At 50.2% G+C, this 14,792-nt stretch overlaps 1 protein-coding gene across 2 annotated transcripts in view; it reads left to right on the top strand.

Annotated features, from left to right (window-relative positions):
- The window catches only part of FNDC1 (fibronectin type III domain containing 1), a 98,046-nt gene that overhangs the window by 15,166 nt on the left and 68,088 nt on the right, over nt 1–14,792 (top strand). The window contains exons 2-4 of one of the 2 annotated variants that reach the window (XM_051854191.2): nt 8,903–9,097; nt 11,240–11,326; nt 11,726–11,794. The exons of the other annotated variant lie outside the window; for it this stretch is intronic. Of the exons in view, the coding sequence (XP_051710151.1) occupies nt 8,903–9,097; nt 11,240–11,326; nt 11,726–11,794 (351 nt within the window). The remainder of the gene's footprint in view (nt 1–8,902; nt 9,098–11,239; nt 11,327–11,725; nt 11,795–14,792) is intronic. 2 annotated transcript variants of the gene reach the window in all.

Raw genomic sequence — 14,792 nt, 5'->3', positions numbered from 1 at the left:
AATTAGCTCTCTGGGGGAAATTGATTGGTTTTTTAAAAAAGATTTATTTATTTGAAAAGCAGAGAAAGAGAGAGGCAGAGACAGAGGTTTTCCACCTGCTGTTTCACTCCCCAGATGGCCACAATGTTCAGTACTGGACTGGACCGAGCTTCCTCCGGGTTTCCCACAAGAGTGCAGGGGCCCAAGCACTTGGGACATCTTCTGCTGCTTTCCCCAGGTGCAGTAGTAGGGCGATGGATGGGAAGTGGAGCCACCAGGACTCAAACCGGTGCCCATATGAGATGCTGGCATTGCAGGCAGTGGCTTTACACACTAAAGCACAATGCCGGCCCCTGTTGTTTGTGTCTTGTAGGATGGAACCCAGGGCTAAAGTCCACAGAGCTGGGATCTGTGTGCTTGGCTGTGCTTGATTTCTGGGGGGTCTGGGGCCACAGCTTTCCCTGGTGTCTCTCTCTGACCTGAAGTATTCCCACGGCACCATCAGAGGGTTTGTGTTCACAGCTCTTGGCAGCAACCTGTAAGACCAGAGTCTGGAGCTCCTGAGTTGGATTTCTTTTCTTTTTTAAGATTTTATTTTATTTTTTATATGAGAGGTAGAGTTACAGACAGAGAGAGGGAGAGACAGAGAGAAAGGTCTTCCATCCTCTGGTTCACTCCCCAAGTGGCTACAATGGCAGGAGCTGGGCCAATCTGAAACCAGGAGCCAGGAGCTTCTTCCAGATCTCCCATACAGGTGTAGGAGCCCAAGCACTTGGGCCATCTTCTGCTGCTTTCCCAGGCCACAGCAGAGAGCTGGATCAGAAGACGAGCAGCTGGGACTTGAACTGGCGTCCACATGGGGTGCCGGTGCTGCAGGTGGAGGCTTACCCTCACACCACGGTGCCAGCCCCTGATTCCATTTCTTACTCTGCTACCCCAAAAGGACCAGTGCCAACTGTGGGAAGCGCTTTATGTGGAGCCCCTGCCTATTAAGAAATGTCGGAAGAGGAGCCAGCTGTTATTTTAACACTCAGACTGTCCCTAAACCCAACACCAGCCTCCTAGGGGAGACTCCATCAAACCATCTGTTAATTCTACTGATTCAATTTCCTGTTACACAGTTGCAAAACAACCTGGACTTTCAGATTTTTCCCTTTGGAGAGGAAGGATCCTAATTATTTGCCAATTGCAATTCCAGCACCCATTTGGAAGATTATTTAAAAATTCAAGCAGTTTTGTCCACATGCGACCAACCGTCGGATGTTTCTTTGCCGCCTGCTGTGACGTGGACAGCAGCCGAGTCTGCCACCTGCTCTGTGACTCATAGTCTCAGAGTTGGACCTCGCGTTGTCCCTGCCCCCAGCTCTGCTCTGAGTGTAGGACCTCCTCGCCGCTCATGCTTATCTACCGGGTTTTGGACCAAGACATGTGGCCACGGAGACCTGTGTTTTCCTCATTTCAGAGTGTGGGAGGTATTTGGTGGTTTCCAGGGCAAAGCAGAGCTTGGCTCTCAAATGCAGATGAAGCAGGGAGACTCATGGCATTGTGGAGGTTTTGTTGTGCTCAAGAGCAGACTTGGGGCCCGCGCTGCAGCTCAATAGGCTAATCCTCCGCCTGCAGCGCCGGCACACCGGGTTCTAGTCCCGGTCGGGATGCTGGATTCTGTCCCGGTTGCCCCTCTTCCAGTCCAGCGCTCTGCTGTGGCCCGGGAGTGCAGTGGACGATGGCCCAAGTGCTTGGGCCTTGCACCTGCATGGGAGACCAGGAGAAGCACCTGGCTCCTGCCTTCGGATCAGCGCAGTGTGCCGACTGCAGCACTCCGGCCGCAGCGGCCATTGGAGGGTGAACCAACGGCAAAGGAAGACCTTTCTCTCTGTCTCTCTCTCACTGTCCACTCTGCTTGTCCGAAAAAAAAAAAAAAAAAAAAAACAGACTTCGGATTCAGAATGCTTAAGAAATAGTTTAGTGTTTTTTCTGGGTTTTAAGGGACCGACCTGTCTCTGAAACTTAACACTCCTCTGAGGAGTGGGGAGCAGTTCTGGACAACCGAGGTGGTGCTCACCTGCCCCTCCACAGGTGCTGCCCAACCAGGTGGGCTTCAGGAGCACACAGCTGGAGGGCAGCTGTCGGCGGCTGGCCTGGCCTCCAGCGCTCCCCGTGTGTCTGCTCGGCAGCATCTGGCCAAATGCACCAGCTGCCTGGCTGCTTCAGAGGGCCGCTTCCGGTCTTCGCAGGAGACCTTGGTCCTTAGCATCCTGCTGTGTGAAGGCCTGGCTGCACATGGCAGAAGCCCAGCTTGAACTAATTTGACTCCCAGAATTCATTGGCTCTTGGAGTTGTCTCCTGGTGGGGGGAGGCAGGTTTGAGCTGGACCAACGGTGCCCAGAGCTAATACCCAGGAGTGGTCTGATTTCTGTCACTTCAACACAATGCCTGGGGCTGGGGGCTTTATAAAGAAAAGAGGCTTTGTTGGCTCATGGTTTTGGAGGCTGAGTGTTCACGATCGGGTGGCCCCGCAGGTCCAGCCTCTGGGGAGGGCCCTCTTATATTCAGAAATAGTAAGTGTTTGGGCCAGTGTTGCAGCATAGCCGACATATTGGAGCACCTGGCTGCTCCACTTCCAATCCAGCTCTCTGCTACGGCCTGGAAAAACAGCGAGAGATAGCCCAAGAGCTTGGGCCCCTGCACTACGTGGGAGACCGGGATGGAGTTACAGGTTCTTGGGTTTAGCCTGACCCAGCCCTGGCTCTTGCTGCCATTTGGGGAGTGAACCAGCAGGTGGATGGGGGGATATCTCTCTGTGTGTCTCCCTCTCTCTCTAGCTCTGCCTTTTAAATAAATAAATAAATCTTTAAAAAAATATAGTATGTGCTCCCTACACGGCATGTTGCAGATTCGCTGCCTTACGGAGATGTTAGGATCCTGGGCCCCGGAGTGGAAGGCTCTGGATTCAGAGGCTGCGGTTGCTGAGGGAACCCTGGCCCCCCCCGGAGTGAATCGGCTTTGCGTGAGGCTACGCAGGATGAGCAGCGGGAGAAGAAAGGTAGCTGGGCTCTAATTCTCTTGGCTTTAAGCCATACAGTGAAGACGCCTCACTGTTGGACTTGCCGTTCCCTGGGAGCTTTGTGATGGGTGGGGACAGTGAGAAGGCTGGGCCGTGTTGATGCTGCTGGTGTTGGCTGTCGGCATATTTTCACGTGTCGTGTCGCTTCCTGCTCACTCCTGGCAGGGTCTCTGGGTGAAATCTGGATTCGAACAGGACGGGCCAGGAAGAGGTTTTCAGCCTAGAGGCCAGCTTGGCTTTAGAGCTGGCTACAGAGTGAGCCTTACTCTTTCAGAGTCTTCTGGGGTGGGGGACATGGGGCTGATATCTCCACCCGTGCCCCCAGGAAGGCACCTGATGGGCACTGTTGAGGGCAGGGGGTCTCCTGGAGGTGAGCACGAGCCCAGGTTGATTGTGTGGCCAGCAGAGGCAGGGGCAAGCGACAGGGCACTTCGTTAGTGTCCCACGTTGCCAAGGAGCTAGAGGACACTGCCAGCCTCCCTCATACCTAGAACCCTTCCACTCCTTGGGTGTGTGGGAGGCCAGGCCCCCTTGGTCTGCACTCTGCCTGGTGGTGTTAGTGGATGAGAAGCCCCAGGCGTGTGTCTCCTGCCTTCCCTGGGAAGCTGCATTGGGCTGCACACTTGCTTCCATGTGGGAGCTCACTGGGTTGGGGCCCAGCCTGTCACCCTCGGTTCCCCCACCCTCCTCGGGAAGCGGCAGGCCCGGCACCCCTTCTGGGTTCATGCCATGAGCAAGGATTGGGGAGCAGAGCTGGGAAGCAGGAAGCATCATAGTGGTCACACTTAAGAGCTATGCTCTCCTGTTCAACTTTATAAACCTGATATTTTGATTTCTGACATCTCACCTCGGTACTGGGCTCAGGTGCCTGTAATGAGTATGTCTGTGCTCCATCCACTAAAGTCAGGGGAAGCTGCTTCCAACATTGAATTGGGTGGAATTTAAAACTGAAATGGGATTTGTTATTTACCCACACAGGAGAAACCTACAGATCCCTTTTTATTGCTTGCCCAAATGTTTCCCACTTGCTAAGTGCGATGTGACGGATGGGTTCTAAGACTCAGACACAAAAATTCAAGGAGTGACGCAGATGTATTTTTCAGACTTGTTTTTCAGAGCAAAACACACTGGTTTGTAGTTACTTCATTTCTTTCAGTAAAGTCCCTGGCAGAGAAATCAAAGACGAGATGGTATTTGTTTTCCTTGTGGCTCCTGCGTCAGTAGTTGCCCCAGCGAAGAGCTGGCTGCTCCTCGTCGCCATGGTGTTGGGGGTTTCCTCCCTCTGCTGTGGACCTTAGCTTTGTTGTCCTCCGACCACGGTTGGTGGTAGCGCAGACTCAGTACAGTCACGGGCGTGTGAAGAGGTGCGCCTGCTCGCCCGCTGCTGCATCGTCCCTGGAGGTACTGACTGTACGTCCAATGCAGACCATTCCTTCCTTCTCCTGGTAGGTACTGAGCGCTCGCTGTGTGCCGGCACTCTCAGGGTGTAGCGTGTTCGACTAAACTCAGCTTCAAAATTAGGATGGAGTTGATTCAAAGGAATGCACCTGCTAGGAGGCCATTCTTTCCTCGCTTCTCCTTGTAAGTCTCTCTCACCTCTGCTTCCCATCTACCTTCCTTTCTCTTTTTACACACCTGGAGAGCTCAATGAAGTAAGTATATGTCGTTTTTAAAAGGTGGAACAACAGGGATGGTGTGACTCAATGGGTACAGGCGCCGCCTGTGACACCAGCATCCATGTGGTGGTGGGTTCAAGACCCAGCTGCTCCTCTTTCTACCCAGCTCCCTGCCAATGTGCCTGGGAAGGCAGTGGGAGATGGATCAAGTGCTTAGAACCTTGCCACTCATATGGGAGATCCAGATGGAGTTTTAGGCTCCTCACTTTGGCCTGGCCCACCCCTGGCCTTTGCAGGCTTTAGGGGAGTGAACCCGCGGGTGGAAGACCTATCTCTGTTACTCTGCCTTTCAAATAAATAGATAAATCTTCCAAAAAATGGAACGAAAGTCAACAGACAAGAGCAGCATTTTGCTTCCGGAGATCCTATTTTTGAATCAGTTTTCTAAGCATGCCTTCTCCACCAGCATTTGTCATGGTGTCACTCTTACCATCGATTCCTTTTAGTAACGGATTCCAAACTTGCCTTCTCTTCGTTCTGAGGAGCAGCCCTTGATGGAGTTCCCCATGGAGGAAAACTGCTTATTTTGGTTCCCTGTGGATTTGCCTGTAGGTGTCAGGAGCCCCCCAGACATCCCACTCGGCTGTGTGGGAGGGGCTGATGTCTGAACCAGGATCGGAGCACTTAGCTAGCAGTTGCGTCTGGACCATTCTCAGGTTCCAGCCTCACTCGGGACTGTGTTGATCTGGAATGGCAAGGCCAGAGGTAGACGTGTGCTGATTAGAATTCTCTGTCCCCTCCCTCCAGCCATCCTGGGGAGGGGGCTTCCTTGCTTCTTGGAGCCCCAGGCCAGCTTTCTCAGATTCAGTGAGTCTGTTGGGAGGGACATGGCCTGGCTGTGGGATCTGAGTCCTTGGACAGCTCTGTACCTGGTGCCCCGTGGGCTGGGACAGTCAGAGTTCTGCACACTCTGTCATCTTCATGTGTGGACGTCACAGTCTCAGACTCACACGACCCTCAGGATTGAAAGTGGCCGTGGGGAGGTCGTCTGGATGAGCAATGCCAGTTTCCCATCTGGGTTGAAGGTGGAGGTCCCTGGCTGGCTGCCGGTCATCGGAGTCTGCGCATCTGATGTGTTTGTGTTTCCCTGCATGAGAAGGGCACTCAGGAAGGTCGTGGAAACGCATATTATGAATAAACAGTGCCTGGATTTAATATTTTTTTTGTACCACAGTAGCCTTATCTCAATTTCATTTTCCACAACTTCTTTCATAGTGTTTTTTAGACATTAAATTAATCACGTTATTCTATAACTGGAAAACCTCACATAAAAATCAAGATTTCCAGCCTCTTAGAAAAAAAGCACAGCGCACAGGCGGATCTGGGGCCTGCATTCCTTCCTGTCGACAGGTGCCTGAAGCTACCAGGCGCTGTGTGATGGAGCTTACACTCTCTGCAGATGCCCTCATCGACGCGGGTCCTCATTCTCTCTGTCTTCCTGGCGCTTTCGGGTTTGTGCCGGACACCCCTGGGTTGGTCTCGTGAGTCTGACATCTGCTTCTGCAAACTACCAGCCATCTAAGTGCGCCCCGAGTTTGTGGTCAGCACTGGTGTCGAGAGAGAGCAGAGTGGGAGGGTGAGGGAGAGGCAGGTGAGGTCTCACACACACACACCAGCCACTGGGAGAGACCACCCAGTTGCAGGTTCACCTCCCAGATGCGTCTCCTTTGTGTCCAGTTCCCTCTGAGTTAGCCTTGCGTGATGTCCTCTTGTCAATGTCAAGGTTAAATATCAGGCCTGCACTTAGTCTTCTTCTTCTTGCCGTGTTAAGAGTTGATTCGATGACGTTGAGGTGAATGACACAGGGCGTGATGTAGTGCTGGCTTCTACGTAGGGGTGACGTGGACAGAAGCACGGCAGTAGTGTGGCAGTTCATCCGCTCACTGAGCTGGTTCCTCAGCAATCAGCCGGTGGGTAGTGTAGACACCATGGACACGGGGGACATCCCTGGTGCAGGTCTGTGGCTCCGGGCAGTTGCCCTAGCATCTCTGTTCAGGACTTGATTTCCTCATCAGTCATTTGGAGGAAGAAGTAGTTCCTGGATATGTGTTAAGACTCTCGTGCCATGAAAGCTTCAGTGCTTAGGAGAGAGGGTGCCAGGTTGTAGGCTCTGAGCCTTTTCCCTCCCGGCTCACTCCCCCGTTGCCCTGTGTCTTAGAGCAGCTGTCCACCAAACCCCTTTTCCTTCACACACAAACGCTGGCACGGGCAGTTGCTGACTTGAGGCACATTTGTTGGTGCCTTGGGCATCGGTAAGAGGGGAGCAGGCAAACTCATGCGTGGACAAGCTTGGGAACTTTGGTGTAATACTCACCAGGGGTTGGCAGCCCCAGGTGGTGGGTCTCCCTTGCCCTTCTTGTTCATGTGCTGGAGCTCCTGGAAGGTCTGTGTGGCTCCCTTTACACTGGGCAGGTGCACCCCTTTGGCGTGTGGATCCTCAAGTGTGTGAAGCACTATTCTGTTCTGGGTCCACGGCTACATGCAAGGCACGGCAGAGAAGAGGGAGTGCACCTGCCACTTGTTCTTCTTCAGTAATAGAAGGACAATGCTTCTCGCCTTGGCTTCCTTGTGCTCTGAATTGCTGGCACCTAGCAGGAAATGTGACTGCTTGGCCTCACGGGCCTCTCACTGCAGAGTGTCTGTTCAAGATGGGGTCCTGGGGCTGAGCTGTGAAAGCAGCCTTCCCCATTCACACATCAGTTGCCTGGGAGGGCCCCCCTTGAAGTTTCCAGCAGCTTTGTTTTGCTTTTACACTGCTTTTGGCCAGTGTGAGATGTTGGATTCCTGGGATGGGTTCCTGGGAGCCTTTCTGTAGGGAAGGGCGGGTTAAAGAAAGTTCTAGACGAGCAGCCATGGTCACTCATTTTTTATGCCTAGGGAGGCATTGGGGTGTTGTCTTTCTAGCCCAGGCTACTCACACTGGGTCACCTGCCAGAGAGCTGCAGGTGGCCCCCCGTGGGTGCTGCCGCTCAGGTCTCAGGTGAGCATGCTTCGTGCATCTGGGTCCGTGCACACAGCCCTGCGCTGCGTGGCTGAGGGGGACCTTCTTTGTCTCGGGCTTTGAGCCTCCTCCACTCCCTTTGTTTATCCCTTGGATCTCCCTCGGGAGCTCTCTCCTTTGCTAACTGTTTTACTCCAGAGGCCGTGGGAAGTTTTGGGAGGAATGAGGATGAGAGATGTTAGAATCAGTATTTATTGGGTATGGATTTTCAGACAGCATTAAACTTGTGCACTAACTGATGGAGTTGTCACCGTGAAACATTTTCCTCTCTGTACCTTGTGAGAATGGGATTGCAAACGCATCTTTCTAAACGTTAGTAAGTGTAAGTGTTTTCTGTCTTTAGATTATGTTTCTCTATACTGAGGAGCCTTCCATCATTGGAGAGTCCGTTTCAGATCCAACTTTGTCCAGAATATGACTGTTGCATGAATATTCAGCACATTTACATTATATTGTATTACAGTATCATTTACATAGTGAACTGAAGGATTTTGTTTGACAAAATACTTTGTTTCTTTTTGATAATTTTGAAAATCAAGAATATATATTTCTAGAACATCATAACTTAAGATGGAAATGTAATGGCACTTTTAACATATTTTTCTTCTGAGGTAGAACATGGAAACATTTAAATTAGACGTATGCAGACAAACCCCAAGTTTTCCTTCCTTTTTAAGTTGATGATGATGATCTTGGTTTGTTTTCCTGTGGAAATGGAGCTTGGGTTGTCTCCCTTTGAATACAGTAGATGTTCTTCCTAATCGTGATCATTTTGTATCAGAGGTGTTCCAAAGATTGCTCGGTTTTATCATGCAAAATACTAAGAGCCTGATTGATATGAGACCATTTCAAATTACTAGTTTGTTATCCTTGCCCTGGCAAGAACCAGTAATCAAGGCATAGAAAACCCTGAGCTTATTTTGATTTGCTCCCCTTTTGGTTTGAAGTTACCACCCACAGTTGTGCAAAGCACAGGCAGACTTGTGGGCCTGGTCTGTTTGTTTTGCTGTGACACTGTGCAAACCTGCCTGTACCTGAACTCTCCAGGGTCATGCAGAGGAAATGTCATGACCCGAGTATTCTTATTATATTATTATTGCTAGCCATGTCGGGGGCCACTCGAACAGTTCGTTTTCCCAATGTGCCTTTGCTGTTGAGTTGATAGTTGCGCTGTTTGCATAGTTGACCACCCACTGAAGCCAAGGCGCGTGAAACTGCTGTCCAGTAAGCTAGGCCTGAAGGTCACGTGGGAGCCACCCAGAGATGCCGCCAGTAGACCCGTGGAGCATTACAACATTGCCTATGGGAAGTCACTGAAAAGCCTTAAGTACGTCAAGGTGAATGCGGAGGCATCCTCCTTCCTTACTGAGGATGTGGGTAAGTGACGTGCACCTGCTCTCTCACTCTCGCACTCAGGGTGGCTGTTGGCCAACAGCACAGCGGAGCTCAGGGTTCCCGAGCCCTCTGGGAGCAGGGAGCTGGGCTCTCAGCCTCTCTTGAGCCCTGTGCCTCTTGGCTTCATCTTGGCTCTGGGTTTCCCCCATCGGTGCATTTGACCTTGAGTATCCCTCTCCCCAAGTTAATGTAGCAAACCATTTTTAGCTTCTGAGTGTGCTTTGGGAAATGATTCCCCTTTTTGTCTCATAGCAATGTGACCACGAGACAGCTTGGTAGCCTCATCTAGATATTTTCTGATCATGAACCGTTACTCAGTACTATGTCCCTGCAAAGGTGTGTGTCGTCAGCCATGTCCAGCCACACCTGGTAAAGATGCAGTGTTTCTCCTGTTTATGTTTGATTTTAACCTGATTCTGGGAGTTGGGAGGATTTCCAGCCCTGCCTTAATCTGTATTGCTGATGGCGGCGGGCTGGGTCTTCGGCCTCCTCCTCTGGACTCTCTTCTTCCGATTGACCCCAGTAGCCTGTAAGTCCGCGGGTTCTCCCATCGTGTTGCAGTCCAACCTCAACATGGACCCTAAGGGAGTAACAGAAGCCCACCTGCAGCAGACCAGGTCTTCCCTGAACGCATTCGCGTTTTCATCCCTTAGTGGATTGTCTTCCGCTCGGTCCCCCGGCTGTTGCCTCCCACACTTGTTCCTTCTGAATGCCTGCATTTTAATTTATGCAGGTGGAACAGAAAGTGTATAAAAGAAAGATGGAAAAGGCCAGGTTCCCTTCCTCCTGGCCGCAGCTACACATATGCTTCCCTGGATGTCTTCCACATCACCTTCGTCCTGCAAAATCCCACTGTCAGGCCGATGGCACGAGCAGTCACATTTATTTGCTCAAACCGTGGGTTGTGGAAGAGAAACATGTGAAGCAAGTGCTACAGAGAACTCACTGGAAAACAAATGGTGTCTCCCTGGCAGCTCTCTGATGAGTTAGCCACGTGGGAATCAGAGCCGTGGCTCCATGTGCCTGAACTACCAAGCAGCCCCGAGTGAAGCATGCTTGTTGCCTCCTGTCTGGTGCTGTCTGAATGGAGAGTGTCCCCACCTGGTCCTGCGGGTTGGGCCAAACCCCAGTGCCACCAGGCCCTGCCTTGGTCAGGCAGAAGTCACTCAGGGCTGGAGCAGAGCAGGTCCCGGATGGTGATGGCCGGGGACAGCTCCCCAGTGGAGTGTCGTTAAAGACATGCTCCTTACTGAGGAGTGCAGTCCCCAGTGCTACCTTGGACAGGACCACCTGGCACCGCTCCAACCCGTCTTCCCCCAGAATGCCCAGACTTCCTTCTGCCCGAGGAATGGGAACCTTCCCTTACCTGGTGCAAGGTGACGATCCAGTCTGAGAAAAGCAGGTGCTACTTTGAAGCTGCAAGCCCGTCTTTGTAACATGGCATCTTGGTTTCCTTTTACCACTTAACAATTTCAGGAGCTCAAAGCCTTCTGGGCTGTTTGCCCTTGATCTCTAGACAAAGTTAAAAAGCAAAGCCCAATCGATTGTTTTAACCTTAACGTTTCCAAAGAATTACTTGTTCTGACTTGGTGTTGAAATGTTCAAAAGAACAGGCAGACATAGTAAAGGGAACTTTTTATTGTGAAAAAGATAATTTCATGAGGCTTTATGCATTGCAATGAAGACTTCCCGTGTGCTCAATTTTACGAGTTCACGTTGACATTTCTTAGTTTACTGGAGAGTTCCATTTGGAACTTCTGAGGGGAGATATTACTCAATGGAACTGACACTGTGTATGCAAACACCTGTTGTGTGGACAGTGTTGTCCTCTTCCCTACATCGAACTCACTTGAAACGTCTGCAAAGCTTGGGAGGCCATGTTTACTGCACATGCCGTGTACCGGTACCAGACAAAGGCTGTGTCTTTGGGTTGGTTGCGTTTTATTGGTGTGAGAAGAACAGGGGTGATTTTAATGAAACAAGGGAAAGCTTATTGTCAGACTTCTTGCTCGATTCAGATTTTTGTGTTTGATGGTAACTGGGATAAGGAAGACGGTTAGCAAATCCAACTGTGTTGTTCTTGGAGATTTGCGACAGTGGCTTGATACGAACCGTGTGTTTCAGAGCCGGGGGTAGTGTACTTTGTGCTGGTTACTGCAGAAAACCACAGTGGAGTGAGCCGTCCCGTTTACAGAGCTGAGAGCCTGCCTGGTAAGTCTGAACCAGCATCGGAGGCTGCTTAGATTAGGAGACACCTCCCTCCTCACTTGCTCCACTCCATATAAATTTTGAGTTAGTAAACAATTCTGAACAAGAACGTTTTGGTTATGTGCAACAAGTTGGGAGATTGAGAACTAGATTTGTCCCTACTTTTAAAGCAGGTGTAACACAGTGATTCATATTTTGCCTGAATGTTTTTGCAAACTCACAGAGTCAGCCTTGTACAGAGGGCCAAAGCTATGTTCTGTCCTTAATAAAGCTTAGGTGTGGAGCGACAGGTGTGGCCCGAGCTGATGAGAGACCATCTAAGCATATGTGAGGGATGCACTGAACTATGAAAAACCCAATAGTCCTCGTTTCTAACTATCAAGTTGCGTTTCCCTAATTTAGGAGGTGAATGGATCAAGATTGATGGTTTTCCCATTAAGGGTCCAGGAGCATTTAATGAGACCATCACAGGTACTGCGTGCCCGTTCATGTCGTCACTGAAGCAGCAGCCCGCAAGGGGGTGTGCTTCTGTCACACACATCTGCTCACAACCTTCATTTGTTCCCATCGCTCCACTAACACACTTGCTGCCACCCGGTCTCGGTCGGTGTGTTCTGCACGTGATGAGCCGCGCTGTGCTGGGCTGCTCATTGCTTACTGTTCTTCTGTGTTCTCACGTGGCGCGGTGTCTGCATCTACACCTGGGGACACTGTCGCCTTGGTAACAGGCAAATATGGCGGTTGAGATGGCAGTATTGGCCCGATTAGGATATTTACAGCTTTTTCACCTGTGAATGGCATACATGAATGGGGCCCACAAAACAGGGACTTCTATTGGCTGATCTGTTGTATCTTGCTCTGTTTTCTTACAATCTTGGGATATTTTGTGACATGTTAGACCACCTGCCTTCCATCTCTGATCCATATTTGTGTATTTGTGTGTTTTACCATTTGGATGTTGGTGTTGTCTGGTCGTATTGTTCTATTTATTAAGAGAAGTATTGCCATTTCTTGTGTGTTTCTTGAATATATTTATTTAAAAAATCATGCAAAATGAATGCCATTATGTCTGAGTATGGTTGGGTAATAATATTTCAAAAGTGGGAAAGCGAGGAGCTGTCTCATTTTCTTGTACGAGGCGTCTAATCACATCCGCGTGGTTCTCGTGGAGCGGAAGGTGAGTACGTCGAAGCCAAGGACCATCAATTGCTCCCAGACTGATTTTGGTGGGTGGAGACAGCTCTGCTTGTATTTGAAACGGGGGTAGAACAAAACCCTGAGTGAAGGACACTGGATTTCTGGACGAAGTGATAAGTTCCTGTTGAAGTGCACTGGACTTGAGGTGACCATGGGGAGTTGCAATGGACACTGGACATGTTTGTAGGTGGTTGGAGAAGAGGAACGGAAGTGCACTGGACTTGAGCTGACCATGGGGAGTTGCAATGGACATGTTTGTAGGTGGTTGGAGAATAGGAACGGAAGTGCACTGGACTTGAGGTGACCATGGGGAGTTGCAATGGACACTGGACATGTTTGTAGGTGGTTGGAGAATAGGAACGGAAGTACACTGGACTTGAGGTGACCATGGGGAGTTGCAATGGACATGTTTGTAGGTGGTTGGAGAAGAGGAATGAAAGTTGGAAGAAGGAAGTAAGAGCTGGACCTGGACTTAGGAATCATGTGATTGAGTGAGAGCGGAGAGAGAGGGTGCAAGTGCATGAGGACTGGGAGAGAGAGGGGCAGGGGGCCAAGGACCAAGCCTTGGGAAGCACTGACAGTGCAGGCACCCACCCCTTGCCTGCCAGTAAATGCCTAAACCCATTGTTAGTACCAAATAGTGTGGCTATACACACACACACACACACACACATACACACACACGTGTATGGTGTAGTGTTTTCCCCTATACGTGCCTGTCTATGGTGATGCCTATAAATTAGGTACAGTAAGAGATTGACAACAATCACTAATAATAAAGTAGGGCAGTTAGAACGAAACACTACAGAAGTCATGTGACTGTGGCCTTTCTTTCTGAGTAGCTTGGTGGCCTGCACTCAGTCTTCTTGTTCTTGCTGTGATAAGAGTTGATTCGACGACGTTGAGGTGAATGACACAGGGCGTGATGTAGCTGGGCTTCTACGTAGGGGAGACGTGGACAGAAGCACGGCAGTAGTGTGGCAGTTCATCCGCTCACTGAGCTGGTTCCTCAGCAATCAGCCGGTGGGTAGTGCAGACACATGGACACGGGGGACAAACAGCTCCCTGTCTGGTGGGACTGAGCAGGAACGGTGTGCGATTCCATCACACGACTCAGAACAAGCGACGGTCTAAAGCGTATGAATTATTTCTTTCTGGAATTCTCTGTTTAATATGTTTGGATCGCAGTTGATCGTGAGCGACTTGGATTCTTGGAAAGTGAAATCAGCGATGACAGGGGCTTCTGTACTGCTAGGGAATGCTCAGATAAGAAAGATGTCTACTTCATAGGCTGACCCTCCCCCCCAGAAGACGTGAATGCAAACGTAGGCATAACCCTTTGCTGATGGGTGCGTGCCCTGTGTGTGCTGTATTTCAAATGGTCATTTCATCATCATCCTGGTAAAGTTCCCTGCACAACAGTAGTTTCAGAACAAGTTAGGGCTTTTCTTTTGTCTTCTTTGACAGACGTGTGTGTAGGTAGGTGAGACCTTCCTGAGTACGCAGGTGTGAGACACATCCTGGGGGTGGGGTCCGAGTCGGTCCTGCTCCTACTGGCCACTGGCTTTCTGTGTTGTTGAGATCACTTAATCTCTCTTGGGAGGAGCCCTTGGAGGTCCTGGCAGCCCACGTGCTGGGCTGTGGTGTGTGATGTTCCGTTTGTCAGGTGTTACAGAAGCAGGCACCACAGAAAATGGCTGGCACAGACCCTTTGTAGCATATGCTATAAAGCAAAGCTGAAAAACAAACACAAAAACCTGTGAAGAACCAAAACCCGCAGTCTTGGCTAAACCTCGCTAGGAAAAAGAAGTCACATTTCATTTTCAGTAACAGGGGTAGGAATAATTTATGAGAGATGATGTTAGCAAGTGAGCGACGTGTATCTGTACCTTTTCTATGAACTTGGAAAATATAAGTGTACTTCAGAAAGGTCATGGAAAATGAGACTGGAAGGTAGATTTATTTTGGTGCAAAAATATTGAAATTCATGCTTTTTTTCATAAAATGTGTTTTCCATGAACTTTCTGAAGTGCTCTTGCATGCCATGCTGTTGTTCTGAGAAATGGTTGAATGTGTGATGATTCTGTCAAGCAAAAGGAGTATTTAGAACCCCACGGAGGAAGAGGGTCTGTTCTCAAAAATGCAGTGTTGCCATCAGCACCTGGCGGAAGGCCTGGGGGTCCCTGGAGGACTCTGATCGCCTCTCACATTCTGGGTTTTATTCAGAACCAGAGGAAGATCCTTTCTGTTATTCTGCGGGGAACAATGGTTT

Source organism: Oryctolagus cuniculus, chromosome 5 (assembly GCF_964237555.1).
Source record: "Oryctolagus cuniculus chromosome 5, mOryCun1.1, whole genome shotgun sequence".
Taxonomy (NCBI): domain Eukaryota; kingdom Metazoa; phylum Chordata; class Mammalia; order Lagomorpha; family Leporidae; genus Oryctolagus; species Oryctolagus cuniculus.
The sequence above is the reverse complement of the archived record's forward strand: the minus strand, read 5'-3'. Positions and strand labels throughout refer to the sequence as shown.